This window comes from Antechinus flavipes, chromosome 3 (assembly GCF_016432865.1).
Source record: "Antechinus flavipes isolate AdamAnt ecotype Samford, QLD, Australia chromosome 3, AdamAnt_v2, whole genome shotgun sequence".
NCBI lineage: Eukaryota > Metazoa > Chordata > Mammalia > Dasyuromorphia > Dasyuridae > Antechinus > Antechinus flavipes.
Window position 1 is genome coordinate 593,080,854 of NC_067400.1, and position 17,471 is coordinate 593,098,324.

The 17,471-nt window shown below is 46.1% G+C and overlaps 1 protein-coding gene across 1 annotated transcript in view; it reads left to right on the forward strand.

Annotated features, from left to right (window-relative positions):
* Positions 1-17,471, forward strand: part of DHRS3 (dehydrogenase/reductase 3) — a 49,473-nt gene that overhangs the window by 20,072 nt on the left and 11,930 nt on the right. The window contains exons 2-4 of the mRNA XM_051988521.1: positions 14,449-14,592; positions 16,066-16,185; positions 16,505-16,743. Of these exons, the coding sequence (XP_051844481.1) occupies positions 14,449-14,592; positions 16,066-16,185; positions 16,505-16,743 (503 nt within the window). The remainder of the gene's footprint in view (positions 1-14,448; positions 14,593-16,065; positions 16,186-16,504; positions 16,744-17,471) is intronic.

A 17,471-nucleotide genomic window follows, 5' to 3' on the forward strand; every position in this document is an offset into this window, starting at 1 on the left:
TTCCCTCCAAGATTTGCTGTTGAGTTGTTTCAAACGTATCCATCTCATTGTGACCCTTTTTGGGATTTTCTTGGCGGAAATATTAAAGTGGATTGCCATTTTCTTCTCCAGCTTCTTTTACAGATGAGGAAACTGAGCAAAAACAGCATTAGTTCCCTTCTATCTACTCCATTTATCTTGTATGAATCTATATATGTACAAGCTGCCTCCACCATTACATGATATATTCCTTGAGGTCAGGAACTGGTTTTGTTGGCATACATAATCAGAACTACCCATTGTTTATTGATTGTGCCTAGTTGCCCTCCTCTGAATTAATTTCTTCTAGAGATTCCAAACAGCTGGAGGGATGGTCAGGTTAATCTCTCCAAACTCTGCTCTCTCTCATCCCTCATTCTCTGTGGGAGCACTCTTCCCATTACTTTCTGGACTTCTGAGAGTGGGACTCTGAGCATCCTCACCCAGGGATCCCAGACCTGGAGCGGCACCCCTTAGCAGCGCCCCTCCCTCGCAGCTGTCTCGGCTGAAGGGCAGATCCTCCGGCCACTAGAGGGGATTAGCCTTGATGCTTTTCTTGGAGCAGCCACTGTTTAAAATCCCTTCTTAATAGTAAACAGAGCCTGCTGTCCCCTCGGACTGGCCTGGAGGGAGATTTGGCAGCTCTCAGCAGGAGGGAAAGCGGGAAGGGGAGGGCGGGGGAAGTGTCCAGCTCTGATTTTAGCAGTGTGGGACCCTGGCCAGTGTGGGCTCTGCACCAGGGCTGGCTTTGCTGAAGAAGCCTCATTATTGGCAGGCCCAGACCTAGCATCCCAAGTTATTGCTTGCAGGGGAAACTGCCCCGCTTCCCACAGAGCTCAGTGCCAGTGGGGGGTGGCGAGGTCATAAGGGATTCCTGCCCCAAGCTGCTCTTGAGAGAGGGGTAGAGGGCTTCAGGCTGGCATGTTCCCAGGGCCCCATGGGTAACAGAGGAGAAAGGCTGCCCCTTTCCTGTGAAAGATCTTGGGTCTACAGATGGAAAGGCCCTTAGAAGCCACTAGTCCAACCTCTCCATCTAACATAGGAGGAAACTGAGGCCCAGGGAGATAAAAAATAATTTGCCCAAATTCCTGTCCTTATCATCAGGAAGCATTTGTGAACTCCACCTAAGGGGTGGAGATACAAAAAAAGCCCAAAACTAGTTGTCTTTTCTCAGTGGTCTCAACTAAGGGGAGCCATAGACAAGATAGAGACCAAGCAAACTGGAGGTCCCACAGGAAGTACCAGAGGAAGAGACAGAACAAGAGACAGAATGAGAAACAAAGAGGGACAGATAATGAATGAGATAGAGAATGAGAGACAGAAAGAGAGGCAGCAACAGGGAACGAGAATGAGACAAAGAATGAGAGACAGAAAGAATGATTCAGAGAATGAGAGACAGAATGAGGATGAAAGAAGAGATAAAGATTGAGAGACACAATGAGAAACAATGAGAGAATGAAACAAAGAATAAGAGACAAAAAAAAGACAGAGGCAGAGGACAGAAAGAGAATGAAACAAAGAATGAGAGACAGAAAGAATGAGAAAGAGAATGAAAATGAGAATGAGATCAGAGACAAAAAACTGAGAGACAGAGACAGATAGAGACAGACAGAGACAGAGAGAGAGGCACGATGAGCAGAGACAATAAGAGACAGAGAATGAGAGACGCAGAGAGGGAGACACGCAGCCGGAGAACGGCGGAGAGCCTGAGCGTGGGGAGGGCGCTCGAGCCGCCAGGGCCACCCCCAGCCCCCGGCCTGGGCGGGTGGGACGCGGGGGCGGCAGGGCCGGGTGTCGGGGAGGGGGCGCCCCGCGCAGCAGCCGCGCCGGAGGCCGCTCTCCGGTTCAGACGGCGGCCAGCAGACTGTGTGTGCGTGTGTTGCAACGTCTGGGGGAGCTTAGAGCATCCTGTCCATATGTGCAGCTGGGGTGAGCTCCGGGCCGGAGCCGAGCCCAGCGAGGGTGTGCGTGGGGCTTAGGATGGATGGGAAGAGGGCTGCTGGCACCTTGCATCTCATTTGCAGCCCCGGGTTCACCGGCAGGTCAGCGGCTCTTCGTGACATCATCACATTTGTTTACCGTCTTCTCGGGAGGAAGTGCTGCCCCTGCTCCGAGTGGGCTTTCCCTCCCCCGGCCCCCACCCCCTCCTTGCCCTCTCCGCGGCAGTCGTCCCCTCCCCCTCCTGGACACCCCCTCCCTTCCTCCTGCCGACAGTTGCTAGAAAACTCTGAAATCCTCCAGGGAGTCTCAACTTGAGCTGGATGGGGAATGTACTGGCTTGAGTTCTTCCTTTTCCACACTCGCAGCTCCCTCGCCCCCATCCCCGGCCCCCATCCCACGGAAGGAGACTTTGTTCGATTCCAGGCCGGGCAGGATGGCCGCCGCTTAGCCCGAGGGAAAAGATCTGGGAACTGTTTGTAATCGGAGACAGTTTTGTTCAGCAACCTGTTGGGAGAGGCGGCCTGCGGCCCTTAGTCAATCAGCAAACGTTTATTAAGCGCCTGCTGTGTGCCAGGCCCTTTGGTAGGTGCTGGAGCTGCAAAAATGAACCGGCTCCTGCCCTCGGGGAGCTTACAGTCTAGGGGAGAGACGATTAATGTCTAAGTGTGAAGAGAATTTATGAATGGATGAGCATTTATTAAGAACTTGCTGTATTCGAGGCACTATGCTAAGTGCCTACCTTAGAGTTTATGTTCTAATGATGGAAAAGATAACAGATAAAAGCCAGAATTTCTCACCTGTGATCCAAGGTTTTTTTCGATCCACCTTCTTATAGGTTCAGACATCTGTAGATGTAGATGCAGGTAGATATGTATTGATAGCTAGGTCAATATTAATGCTCAGGATTTTGTGCACTTAAAACTAGGCTTCTCAGGCGTCCATAACCTTCATTAGCCTAACAAAGGGGGCCATGAGCAAAGGGGTGTCCAGAGGGTAAAGTAGGAGTTGCCAGGCCATGCTTTAAGCTACTGTAGAAGGGGCCCATCTGGTGACTAGAGGGGTTCCACGCTCCTCAAGAAATCACAGGTCCCGGTTGCTGGGGAGACACTTCCTGCGGAAGATAATATTTGAGCTGAGGCGCTTAAGGAAGGAGGGTGCTCATGGTGTGTTTCAGTCCTGGGAAGCAGCCAGGACAAAGGTGTGGAGGTGAGAGTGGGAGGAAGGGCAAGGTGAGAAGCCACGTGAAGGCCAGTTTGTTCGGAAAGTGCCCCGAGGAGAACAATGTGTAATGGGGATGGAAAGATGGGTGGGGGCAGGTTGTAAACAACTTTAAACCGACTGGGTTTACTGGGGAGACAAAAGATAGAGACCCACTAAGAGATGTGATTTCGTCAGTGGAGGAAACTCATTCCACCAATGTAGGTCAATCTTTTCTCTACTTGAAGTCTTAAAGAATTGCTCTGGATGTCCTATCCTTGGGCCCCTTCTCCCCTGTCTGTGCTAGGGCAACTGTGACCCTGGATAGAGAAAAAGCAGCTTCTTTTTTTCACTAATCTTCTCTGGGATCCAGAACTAACCGTGTATTGCTTGGTCAAAGGGTGTTCATGGTTTTGTAGGCATAGTTCCAAATTGCTCTCCAGAATGATCAAATCAGTTTACACTTTACCAGTAGTACATTAGTGTCCCAGTTTCCCCACATCCTCTTCAACATTTGTTATTTTCTTTTTCTGTCATATTAGTCCATCTAACGAGTATGAGGTAATAACTCAGAGTTGTTTTAATTTGCATTTCTCTTCAATAGTTTTCACTAACTTCTTAGTTAATTTTGCATTTCCTTCAGTTAGGGGAGTCTCAACTTGAGATGGATTGGGAATGTACTGGCTTGAGTTTTCAGAACCATGGTTCTGAGAAAGGGTCCATTGGCTTTGACAAATTGCCAAAGAGGTTAAGAACTCTGGCTTTATAAACCTTGGGGACGGGAAGTGGTCTTTTCTCCTCCTCTTCCACCTCCTCCTCCCTCCTTTACCCTCCTTCTTCTCTTTGTAAAGACATCGCCTGGCACCTATGGCAATAGCTTCTCAGTAGGTATTTGTCGAACTGAATTTAGCTCTTACCTGGGCCATTTACCTCTTTGGCTGGAGTCTGCTCTCTGAAAACATGGTTCCCAGGACTGTATGCGAGTTTTCCAGGTGTCCCACAGTTTCTTGTAGCTCAAAATGATTCCATGACTCGAGTCCCCTCTGTGAACACAGTTTTTGCTTAATTTATCTGGGGGAGCTTTTTTGGGCAGTAAGTGGGGAAATCGATTAAAAAAAACAATTGAGAATCTTTAGTTTAGACAACCACATTGGCTGGTGTGGATGCTGATCCTTCTGTATTGATTACAGAAAATCAAACATCACCTTCTTTAGAAGGTCTTTCCTTATTCCTCTAGCTACTAGTGCCTCTTCTCGCCAAACTTTTCCTAAGTCCCTCTCAGTGATCATGGCTCTAGAATTGGGAGGGATTTCCAAAGCCATCTAGGGAAACTCTTTGTCTTACAGTTTAGTAGGGCAATAAGACATTTACAAATGGATTAACTATCTGATCTGGGGATAGTTGTTTATTTAGAAAATAAAGGAAGGCTCCTTGGAAAAGATGGAAAATAATCTGGGCAGAAAAGAACAATAGACATAGGATAACTGACTAAAGATTTCCAACACACAAACAAGAGATTCTAAAAATATCATCAAACAGCAGAATTTGTTGATTTATCAGAATGGGTAGGTGTCTTTATGGAGGGAAGAGTTGGCCAACTGGTACTCCATCCTTTTTGCCTCCTACGTTCTCTGGCAATGTCTGGAGATGAATACTTTCCAGACCTTATCTATCTCCTTCCTGGAAGAGGTGAGTGGTTTAGGGTTCTATTCTTCCTGTCCCTCTCCTAATTACTAGAGATTTAATCATTCACATATTTTTATGACAACTGGCTTTTACTCTAGAAGCAACCTAAAGGCCAATAAGTCCTCATGGTCCCTTTCACAGCTATTTAATGTAGCTATGTGTCTAGATGAAAAGTTAGAATAATCACAATAACCTGGAGCTCCCCAGTTAGGAAAATTTTTAACATTTGTACAGAAGTTTGGCTTTTTGCCTTAATTAAATTTTGTGTATGTCCAGCTAATCCTTGCTTTCCTCCAGAATTTTTCTCAGCACAGTGTAAGTATGCTATTAAGGTTTTCCTGATGTGTCTTTTTATTGAAAGCAAAGTTGGGACAAAGTTATTCTTAGAGAAAGAAGTAAAAAGAGTTGATGATTGTGCCTGTTACAGGACCCGTATGAGGATAAGAAGTTGAGGAAAGAGTAGACTTTTGGAAACTACTTTCAGTCCTTGAAGAGATGATTACATCCAACAACTTCAGTCTGTGGGATTTTTTTTTTAATTGCTCTCTCTGTCTCTCTCTTAATCTCTTGCCTCCTTCTCTCCCATTTTCTTTCTCTGTATCTTTCTCCCTCCCTCAATTTCTCTTTGTCTCTCTTAAATATCTTTGTCTCTTTTTATCTCTTTTTTATCTTCTTTTTTCTCCCTCTATCTCTCCTTTCTATCTCTATTCCTACCTCTGTCTCACTCTTTCTGTCTCCCTCTTCTTTCTGGTTCCATTTCTGTCTGTCTCATTCTGTTGTTATCTCTCTGTGTCTGTCACTTTATCCTTTGTCCCCACTTCTCTCCAGCTCAGCTCAAGTCCTGGCTGGGCCAAGGATGTCATTTCATCAAGTCTCAAGTCCTCATTCCCAGTTTGTCCTCATAGAGGCCATGTGCATCTTTTTCAAACCTCCAAGTATGACTCAAAACTGCCTGCTGGCTCAAAGATCACAAAAGTTTAAATTAGTCCAGACCCCCTGAACTCCAAATCCCAAAATGTTAGTCACACATTATTATACTGATATCCTCCCTCTTCAGAATTTTCTCACTTTCGTACATATTGGATCTCCCAGTAAAATGTAGGTCCCTTGAGGTCAGAAACTGTAAGTTTGCACTTATTTTTTTATGTGACCCAGGATAAAGTACCATGTCTGATACATCATGAATGCTTACTTAGATTGGATTGGATTGGAAGAATACCTGGTTTTTGAGCCACTGTGCCAAGAGTGGATCCTGCCCAATTTTCATTCTCATTTGTCTTCCAGAGTAGAAAAGTTTGCTGCTATGGCAGATTTCTATTCATCAAGAAATCTGAAATAGCCTGAAAAAGTTAGTTTTTGAGTTGGAAAAAGCTCAGGTAGCATTAACAAAGAATGGGCAATGGCACATTTAAAGGGGAAGCCCAGTGCTTCACAGGGAGAACATAAATTTATGCCCGAGCTAGCAGGCAAGATAGAGATCTTCTAATCCAATCCCCTCCCCAGTCTCTAACCCCATTTACTGAGAATTCCGGCAGTCAAGTGACTTAGCTAAGTGTCCCACAGGTGGCAAAGTGATGATTTGAACTAGAACCCTCTGATTCCAAATACAGAAATCTTTCTACCAGAGAGAGATTTCTGGATATCTATCACAAGACCAGGAAAATCTGTACTAAATAATCAATTCAGATGGCTAGGGTGTGTGTGTCTTTTTTAAAAGTCTTAAGCAATACTCATATCATTTCTGTCCCTCTGACATAATCTCTTAATTGAGCACAATGCTTGGCACATAATGGGTGTTTAATAAATGATGATTCATTGATTATAGTAGGGACACTGAGGCCCAAAGAGGTTCTGTACTCAGATGGATCTATGACTTCATCAATATCAATATGTACTCCTTACGATAATTTGAATCACGGCCCAATCTTGTTCTCTCACCCTTCTCATTTCCCATTTCCCAAAGCCCTCCCAGGGGTCCACTTTCCTCTTATTCTCTTGACATTGATAACAAATTAATTGAAAACACACATTTATTTGTTCCTATTATATGACAGAAACATTATAGGTACCTTGGATACAAATACATAAATAAAATAGTCGCTGTCCTTCAAGGAGCTACCATCAGACCCAGAGAGACCAAATGTCCAAATATAAGTGAATACAAGATAGATACAGGATAATTTGGTGGGGCAAGGCCCGAGTTACCAGGAGAGTCAGAAGAGGTTTCCCCAAGGGCAGTGGCTCTTGAGCTGACCCCTGAATGAATCTACAGATTCTAAGACACCATGGTGAGGAGGAGGGAGTGTTTTCCAGGTCCCAGAATGACCAACACAGAGGCATCGCTTCATACCTTGCTCTTGTCACAGTCTGAGGACCTCTAAATGTTGCCTTTTTTATGCAGTTCTTATTGTCTCCCATCAGCCTCTCTGTCTGTGTCAGATTTGGTCACTCACCCTTAATCATAGAATAAGTCAGGAAGAAGACAGAGACTGGAATTCATGTCTCCTACTTCTTCCCTTTTCTTGTAGCTACATTATCTGCTTTTTATTTCTCTGACCACCAGCTTGAAAAGTAAAGACTGATCGATTAGCTATGGCTTTGAGAGTCTGATCATGTTTCCTCATCTATAAAATGAGGGTGGAAGGAAATGTAGAGGCTTCCTATGGCCCCTTCCAGGGCTCTTTCCAGAATCCTCTGGGCCCCTGGGCCATGACACTTCTCCTTTAGAAACCTGAGCCAAGAACCCTTTTCCCATGTTCCCCTTGAGTTTCCTTTTTGGTTTGGGGAGGTGTCCATAGTTTGGAAGTCTTCCCTTCCCATCTGCTAGCTCTCAGGATAGGACTGCTTTCTCCCACAAGACTTTCAATGTCCTCATCACTTCCTGAGTCCTGCCATGGCCGTTTTTGCCAAGTTGTGTGCGGGGAGACAAGCCAAGGGGCAGGAGCGGGAAGACCAAGGGGTGCTGAAGGAGCCAGGCAAGCCAGCTGTACCTTTAAGGAGATGGGACTTTTCTGGGAACATGGAACATCAAAGTGAACAGAAGGGGGACTTTTGAAAGGCCCAGCCAGATGGGTTTAGAATGCTTTCTGCTTTTCTTCCTCCCTTCCTTCCTCTCTCTATAGGGCCCTCCCTCATTATCCCTCCCCTCCACCTCCTATCCTTGGAAGAGCCCTACTGCTCTGGTCTGCCAGGACAAAGCCGGTTCCTGGCATTGTTTGTCCCCAGGGCCTCTCCTTTGTTCCTTCCCCATTCAAGTCTCAAAGACTGGACAGTTCTGTGGCCCACTTGGGGACTGGTTAATAGCAAACAACACTCCAACAGCTCCCTGGGCCTGCCCCCACTTCTCCTGGGCTAAGCTGAGGCCACAGGCGGACAGCAGACATTCATTCTGTGCTGGAGAGAAGAGGGGCTCCCTGACCTGGGCTCTGGGACTGCCATGCCCTCTCCCCTTGCAGAAAGTAACCTGAGTCCTCCCAGCTAGAACCCTGTGCTCCTTGGACTTCTCCCACCTCAGGCTCAGGCCTGCCTCAGACACTTTTTACCTCTGTGGCTTTGGACAAATCCTTTGTTCCTCAGCTGTTGATACTTGAATTATCTCCTTCACAGAGTATTGGACCACCCAGCCCGTTTTACAAAGGAGGAAATTGAGTCCTAGTGAAATCAAGTGATTTTATAGGATCACAGACTCCAGAAGGCTAGAAGGAACATTTGGATTGTGCTGCCTATGTATGGAGAGATCAAGAGGAAGACAGAGACAGGCAGGGAGAGACAGAGAGCTAGAGATAGAGACTGAAAGAGAACATGAATGAGAAAAAGGGAGAGAGAAATAGGGAGGAGGGAGACAGAGACAGGGAACATGAGTGAGAAAAAGGAGAGAAAGGGAAATGGGGGGAGAGAGAGAGAGAGAGAGACACAGAAGAAAAAGAAAGAACATGAGAAAGAAAAAGGAGAGAGGGAAATTGGGGGGGAGGGAGAAGGAGACACAGAGATAGAACATGAGCAAGAAAAAGAAGAAAGAGGGAAATAGGGAAGGGGGAGAGAGAGATTAAGAGAGAACATGTGAGAAAAAGGAGAGGGAAATGGGAGGGAGGGAGACAAAGACAGAGAGATTTAAGGTACTTTGATTAGTAAGTCCCTGCTTTCAAAGGGCTTCCATTCTATTGAAGAGAATCAAAAGATAACTGGGGGAAGGGAAGAAGATATGTTATATCTCCAACATGTGAACCTGTGTTTTCCAAAGGAATGCCTAAAAAAATTATTGTATAGTAACGGGGAAAGCCTTGATGTCGGGGTGATTGGACAGAGGTCTCCATCTTGGCACCCCGCGTGTCACGCTGAGCGGGACATTCAGTTGCTGCTAGCCGGTAACTCCTGTGTACGGGCTACACCCCAGAGTAAATCTGAATGCCGCTGACCACCACCTCTCCCCACCAGACCTCAGCCTATCCCTGTCCTGAAAGTTAATCAGGGATCAGGCAGGGTTAAGTTTCAAGGGGTCATAAATCTCTCTCTCCGTTCTCTCTCCCTTATCCACCCCCCACAAATCCCTGGTTTTCTCAGGGGTGGGAGAGAGCTGTTCTCAGCCCCATTCCCTGACACCGGCCAGCCTTGGGGTGAGGTCATTCCGAGGTTACATGGGGCAAAGACCCCCTCCCGGGCTGTCCTCCCCCCAGAGGGGATTACCCGCCCTGCTGGGCCGCTGCCCTCCCCAATTTTCTGGTCAGTAACTTTCTGAAAGAAGAGCAGGGCTTCTATGGGAGGGGATCTGGGACGGGGGGAGGTGCAGAGTCCCTGCATGGGGGAAGGGGTGGGGGACAGTGGGGGAGCTGCCCATCCGCCGGCGATGGCAGCTGAAGGGACCAGAGAGAGGCAGAGACAGTGGCTGGATCCCATCCAGGCCTGGCAGCTACCTGTCCAAAAAGAGAGATTACATTTTGTCTCTTTCCTCCGCCCCCTGTACATAACCTGAATGAATGGGAATTCAAAGAAACAAGGTCCCTGTGTCTGGGGCTATTATGAGGATTCTCGCTGGGATCTCTCCGGCTGCCAGCAACGCCCCAACTTGAAGCCCAGTTGCCAGTGAGACCCTGTCTGGAAGCCAGAGAGGAGCAAAGTTGGACAGATCTTTTCTTTTTCCCATCCTGCTCCCATGCTCCCCTTTTCAGATTCAGGAGAGGACATTCACTGCCCCGCCCCCGTCCCCCATCCTTCCATCGCCCTCCCCGAGGCCCAACAAAGCCTTCCTTTGGAGCCCGGGAGAGCAAGTGGGGCCTAATAAAGAGGGCTGAGCCGAAGCCTCGCTACCTGCCTCCCTCCGTCCCCAGCAACCCCTGGGCCGCCCACGTGCCCCGTCGTAGAGAATGATGGATTCGGACCTGGAGGCCCCATCCACGAGTCCAGCCTCGGATTTTTCAGAGAGGCCAGGGCCGCCACTGCCGGCCCCACAGCCAGAGTCAGACAGGGTTTGAATTCTGAATTGGTGACTCCAAGCCCAGCGGCCCAGAACATCCTGAACCTCAGTTAAAAGGTTTCAGGTGCTTGACTGCATCACTTCTCCCCTCCCCCCCCCCCCCCCAGGCAGTTGGAGTTAGGTGACTTGCCCAGGGCCTCACAGCTAGGAAGCCGGAAGTGGCTGAGGTCTGATTTGAACTCAGGTCCTCCTGACTCCTGGTGCTCCCTGCACTGCGCCACCTAGCTGTCCCTTACTGCATCACTTCTTGCTACAGCTGAAAAGCATTTATCAGGCTCCTACCGTGAGCCAAAGGGCAGTCGGCCGAGTGAGATCCCTTCCCTTCCCCTATGTGGTCAGAATGACACTGCCCCCGCCCTCGGGGAACTTTATCGGGGAATCGCAGGTCCCCTCTTAAGTCAAAGCAAAATCCAGTTCAGCTAAATAGGAAGTGAAGTGATGGAGGTTCTGGGGCTTGGGGATTTTTCTCTGGATGTCTCTCGTCCCTTAGCTCCAAGAGCAAGCAGGCAAGGATAGAAGCGCCTTGGATCTGGGGGACCCATCAAACTCTCATCTCCCTTCACTCCAAGGGAATTCTCCTCTCATTACTAAAGGGGACCTCTGGCCCAGCTTATACTTTAAGAAGTCGTTGGCCCAGCATCCCTGGCTTCCCGCCACTCGCCATCTCTTCCCTGCAGCTCTGTGTGAAAGCCCTGCCCGAAGCCTCTCTTCTCCTGGCCCACGGGGTGCCCCGGCCCTGTGATGGCTCAGCGGTCAAGCTTCCATCTGATTTCTTACACTGTCTGTGGAGGACGTGCCGAGGAAGGGCCCCACGGGCTGCTGAAGGCTTCGGCCTCCTTCCCATAACCAACGTGCCCTTCATTTCCTCTCCCAGACATTCTTGCGGCTGGTTAGACCATCCCTTGAATGGATGACTTTTCCGCAGATTTCAAAGTCAAGTTGTAGGTAAAAGGTTTCAATTCTGGTAGAGAAAAAGCAGAGAAAAAGAAAGTGTTCATGAGGAATCAGCATCCAGTCTAAGGGCAAATGAATTTCTCCAGTTTCTCCAGATGCAGAGAAGTTGGTTCTCATCCCTGGAGTCACTTAACCTTTGTTTTTAAAAAAAAGATAAATGTTTTTGTCCTTGTATTACAGTCATTTCAACTCTTTCCCCTTCCCCTATGCCCTTCCTCATGAAAATCGAACCAAATTACCCGATACAATGCCTGATGATCTAAAAAATTCTGTCTTCCTGGTCCCATGAAAGGGAAAAGGAATTATATTTCATCATCTCATCTGGTACCTTCATTAGTTTTCCAATTACTCAGAGTTTAAGGGAGTCACAGTCTTATCCCTGTGTCCACATAGCCTTCCTGGGGTCAAACATTTCTCTGGGGATCTGTGCTGATACGCCCCCCCCCCAATGCTTTTCTCATTCCCAAAACTTTTAATGGGGGGTTTTCCAAAATGCTAGACTTGGAGTTGGGAGTCCTGGGCTCAAATATTACTACACAACATTTATTGTGATAATGAACAAAAGCACTTAAGTTTCTCAAAGCTCAGTTTTCTCACCTGCAAAATGGAAGTAGCAATGTTTACACTCTCAACCTCACAGGGTGGTTGCAAGGAAAGCATTTGGCCGATTATAAGGCATCAGAGAGATGTGAGTTACTGTCACTCTGCTGGTGGTGGTTATTACTTAATGCATACAATTCTAGAAAAAACTCCAGATATCTTTAAGTTCCTTTCCTTCCTACCTGGGTTGCCCCCACTATACCAGTGATATCTCAGGCAGGCCGATGGCTGGAAAGAGGGGTTCGTGTCCAGCAGCTCCAATGTCTAAATAGGCATTTTGGAGAGAGTTGGGGTTTCAGCAACACTGAGTATTAATCCAAGTGCAATATGAATTTGAATTCCTTCCAAGGGGAGGGCTTTGTGAGAGCTTCAGGGGTGATAATTACCACCCCCCCAAATCTTTGACTTCTTTGGAGAATCATCATCCCTGACCTGCCTATTATGTGCAGATCTGCTCCAGGATATCATCCTGCAGCCTCTGCTCTTATGCTGTCTTGGTGACCCTATCAGCTGACATGAATTCATCCATAATCAAAAATTAGGAATAATAATAAGAAGAATGTTGATTTCTGTGGCACCATAATGTTGCAACACAGTTTACAAAGATTTCGATTTATCCTCAACAATCCCGGGAGGTAGATGCTGTTATTATACCTACTTTACAGATGAGGAAACTGAAGCAGAACTAAGTTACATAACTTTCCCAGGGTCATACAGCTAGTTAGTGTGGGGGATTTGAACCAGGTCTTCCTCACTGTAGGTCCAGAGCACTACCCAGAGACACACCGCTCATGCTGATGCTCTCAGCAGATTCAGCACAAATCTACGTATCAGCCCCTTTGTCTCACCTGCCTGCCGAAGATCCATCAGGATGACGTATAGGAACCTCAAACTTAGCCTGATCCATTCTCTGTCCAAAATAGAATTCACCAATTTTTCCTCTAACCCGTCCCCCCAGCCCATCTCCTAACTTCCAGATTTCTGTGGAAAGCACCTCCCTTCTGCCATTCACACAGATGCTTCCAGCTTCCATATCCAGCAGTTTCCAAGTCTCATCAAATCCATCTCGTCTCTTAACTCTATCCCCTTCTCTCTTCGCATCTTAACCACTCCAATCTCAGCTTTCATCCCCTGCTCCATGGACCACTATAGTAGCCTCCTCGTTGTCTTCTCCCTCCCATCCACCACACAGATGCCAAATGTCCCATCCCAAAGCACAGCCCCTGTCAGGCAGCTTCAGGGCATCCTCACTGCCTTTAGCACACAACATAAGAGCCCTTTAGTTGGCATTCACAAGGCACAATCACATGGCACAATCTGATTCTTGCTTGTCCATCTGCAGTAACCTCTACGTTCTAGTCAGACTGACCTGCTCATTGTTCCCATACACAAGATTCCGTCTCTCATCTCCATGTCTTTGCACGTCCCTCCTACCTGGAATGCCATCCCTCCTTCTGCCTTTGGAACCCCTAGCTCCAGTCAAGCCTCAGTTCAGTTGCCACCTCCTAGGAGTCCTTTTCTGATTCTTCCGCAAATTATTATTAGCCTCTCAATTAACGTGTATTGATCTTATAGATGTCCCAAGTATTCTTATATGGGAATATATTCTATCCTTCCCCTCTCCCTCCACCAGTGGAATGAAAGTTTGTCTAGGGCAGAAATGGATTCTTTTATCTTTGCCTCTTTAAGTTTTATCTCCAGTACAGAGATAAACAGGTAAGGTAACAGAGGTAACTGTGTTCTCCTTGATTTATCATATATTCAGAATTAGAGGCAGTGTGAGGCTGTAGAGTGAGCTTAATATCGAAAACCTAAGTTCTATGGTGATCTTTCCCCAAACTCACGTGCAAGAGGTTACATAGAATATGGAAGATGATCAGCAATAAAATACAAAGGGTACCTCTTGATTCAAGGCAATTACAATAGACTTGGGAAGGAAAGCTCCATCTATATCCAAAGAGCGAACTATGGAGACTGAATGTTGATCAAAACATAGTAATTTCATCTTTTTTGGTTGTTGGTTTGTTTTTTTCTTTCTCATGGTTGTTTCCCTTTTGATCTGATTTTTCTTGTGCAGCATGACGAATATGGAAATATGTGTAGAAGAATTGTACTTGATTAACCTATATTGGATTGCTTGCTGTCTTGGGGAGGGGGACAGGAAGGAGGGAGGAAGGGAGAAAAATTTGGAACACAAGGTTTTGCAAGAGTGAATGTTGAAACCATCTTTGCATATATTTGGAAAAATAAAATATTGTATATATATATATTTTTTTTAAAGGGCACCCCAGACTGAAACACAGAAAATGGGAGACTGGGGAGGCTATTTAAAGGAAGCACCTTCATTTAATAATTGATTCAAACTCTTTGCATCTCAGTACGAAGTGAGAAGCAATAACATTTTCTTCCCAACATTGTAGTGAGGATAAAAAGAGAAGATGTGTGTAAATCACAAAGTGCTAGGTAAATGGTACCATAGTTCTCTGAAGCGATACATGGTCTAGCTGAATCATGTCAGCCTTTCTCATAATAAACTTGGTTTTGATTTTCTGGCTGAGTTTTCTACTTATTTCCACTTTCAGATCATCCTTTGGGGTCGAACTGAGAAATGTCTAAAGGAGACCACTGAAGAAATCCGGCTGATGGGCACCGAATGCCACTATTTTATTTGTGATGTGGGCAACCGAGAAGAGGTTTACCAGACGGCAAAAGCTGTTCGAGAGAAGGTAGGAAACCTGGGAGGGAGATGGAGGCTGTTGATTCTTGGACCTCTCTTCAGCTCAGACTAAAGCTGACTAAAAGGCTGAGAATCCCTGTGGAAGATGATGGCACATTCAGATCTCAGGCGTGTTTGAAAAGAGATGTCTTCCCAATGATCTGGCTCCAAGAGAACCTTAGTCCACACGGATGGCCAGGTCCACCCTCATGATGGACTCAAGGGGCCAACTCATCCTTGGTCACTGCTGTTTCTCCACCCCCCGAAACAGATGGTGGTTGGGGAGGGTCCTTCCTGGAATAGAGCATGGCAAAGGTGGCTGACAATGTCCATGAACAAAAAGAACCCAAAGAAATTGGAATCGTTCTCCCCAATTCTGTATTTCCTTTCTTAAACCCTTTCTCCACTGGCTGATTTCTTATGGTCCATTCATTCACAGATCATTTGTTAAGCATTTATAATTTATTGGAAATAGGGCTAGACTTGGAGTTCAGGATAATTTAGGTTCCAATACTGATTATTGACATATACTGTCATTTAAATCTCAGATCCAAGGTATCTCTCAAAGAATATTCATTTACACTCTCTAGAGATGAAATAGCAAATCGAGACCCTGGCCACCACAACCCCCCTCCCCAAAAAAACAAACCACCCCCACATTGTCTGGATTTCAATCACAAGCAACTTATCAAATGATCTTGATGAGAAATCTAGGACATATTTCTCATCTGTGTGTATGTGTATGTTTGTATAGATAGGATATAGAAGATAAATATAAGCATGATAGATGTCAGAATGAAGATATAAAAATAAAAACAAAGTAGCCTGTCCCATAAGGAATATGCATTCTAGCAGCACAATTAAGTAATATTTTGTACTTGCTTATCTATGTACACTCTCCCTCCTCCCCCCAAGAAGGTAAGCTCTTTGAGGGCAGGGACTGCCTCATTTCTGTCCTTGTTCACCACCTTCAACTCTCACCCTTGTCCAGCACTGGGCCTTGAACCTGTGCAAGATTAATAAGTGTTGGTTCAGTTGAGTTGAATGGCATAATTCTTGCCCTCAAAGAACTTGCATTCTGTTAGAGAAAAACACCACATACACAAACAAACATATTATTATTTTATGTTATGTTATATTAATGGTGGGGGTGGGGAAGAAAACCAAACAAATACTCTAGGGAAATTTGAGGGAGGAGGTAACACTTTCAACCAGAGCAATAACAATGGGCAGACAGAAAGAGGTCATTTGAGTCTTGGAGGAATAGGATTTTTTTAGAGATCAGGAAACAAACAAAGGAATCCTCTCTATGCATGAGAAGTGATCTGTGTAATAAGTTCTTTCTGTGCTTGAGAGGCGGCCGTGCAATTCGTGGAGGTAGAAGGGGCGTGAACATTTGAGCAGTGACAGGTGTGTCCAGTTGGCATTGAACAGAGGGAATTTAGGTCATAATTGGGCTCCGCTCTCTTCCTTTTGTCTCTAGGTAGGGGATATCACTATTCTGGTCAACAATGCTGCCGTGGTCCATGGGAAGAGCCTGATGGACAGTGATGATGATGCCCTCTTGAAGTCACAGCACATTAACACACTGGGGCAGTTCTGGGTAAGAGCAGCTGCTGAATCGGATGGGCTCATTGCTTCCCAAAATGGGTCTAGCGGCCTTGAGAATGACCCCGGGGGGAGATCACCAGGCCAGAGAGCAAGTTGATATTGGACCCAACCCATCCCAGAAGGTCCTGGGTCTTTATGATCTATCGCCACTAAGCAGACAAGGATAGATAATTTTTTTACTCCTCCTTAATTGTAAGACTTAGTTCCTAGAAATGTTATCGAGATCCCTGCCCCTACGGGGAAAAAAGATGTATGCTGAGGGATTGAAAGTGTGGAATATCTTCCAAGCTGACTTCTAGTTTCTGCCCTAGACCACCAAGGCCTTCCTGCCCCGGATGCTAGAGCTCCAGAATGGCCATATTGTGTGTCTAAATTCAGTTCTGGCTTTGTCGGCCATCCCTGGAGCCATTGACTACTGCACCTCCAAAGCGTCTTCCTTCGCCTTCATGGAGAGTCTGACTCTGGGTCTGCTGGACTGTCCAGGGGTCAACGCCACCACTGTCCTGCCCTTCCATACTAGCACAGAGATGTTTCAGGGAATGAGGGTCAGGTGAGTAAAGACCATGGGCCTTATAAAATAAAAGGAAAATAAAAAAGCATTTATGAAACATTATGTGCCAGACACTACTAAGCTCTGAGGGCACAAAGACAAAAGAGAAAGCAGTTCCTGCCCTCAAGTCACTTACATTCTGGTAAGCTGGGGTCCTTCTTAACAGGAGGGTGGGACAAGAGATGGAGCCTTGATCCTGAAGTCAGCCTTAGGCACTTACTTCACTGTGTGACTCTGGACTGGCAACTTCATCTCAGTCTGACTCAGCTGCCTTCTCTCAGGGATAATAATAGCCCCTCCTCCCAGGATTGTTGTGAGAATCAAATAAAATAACATCTGTAAAGCACTTGGCTCAGTGCCTGGTACATAATTGGTGCCTAATAAATTCTTTTTCCCTTCTATTCTTCACCTTTTTGTGAAATGTAAGAAAAGAAACAAGCATCTCTTAAGTATTTTGCAGTCTGATAAACCCTATAGACGAACGCATCAAATACATGAGATTACAAAGGAAGTTCATTGTGTTGAACTGTAAAATTCATAAAAATTTTCAAAATTATAAAAAATTTGTTAAAGGTTCACAGTTAAAAGATGGTTAAGAATCTGCAATGGAGGAAGAGAATATATCAAGGACAGTGCTGGCTAATTAAGATGGAGCTTCTTACAATGCATTGCTATTTAAGTTTTCCTAAAATGCACGTATGTTCCATGGAGGGCAACAGTTATTTCTA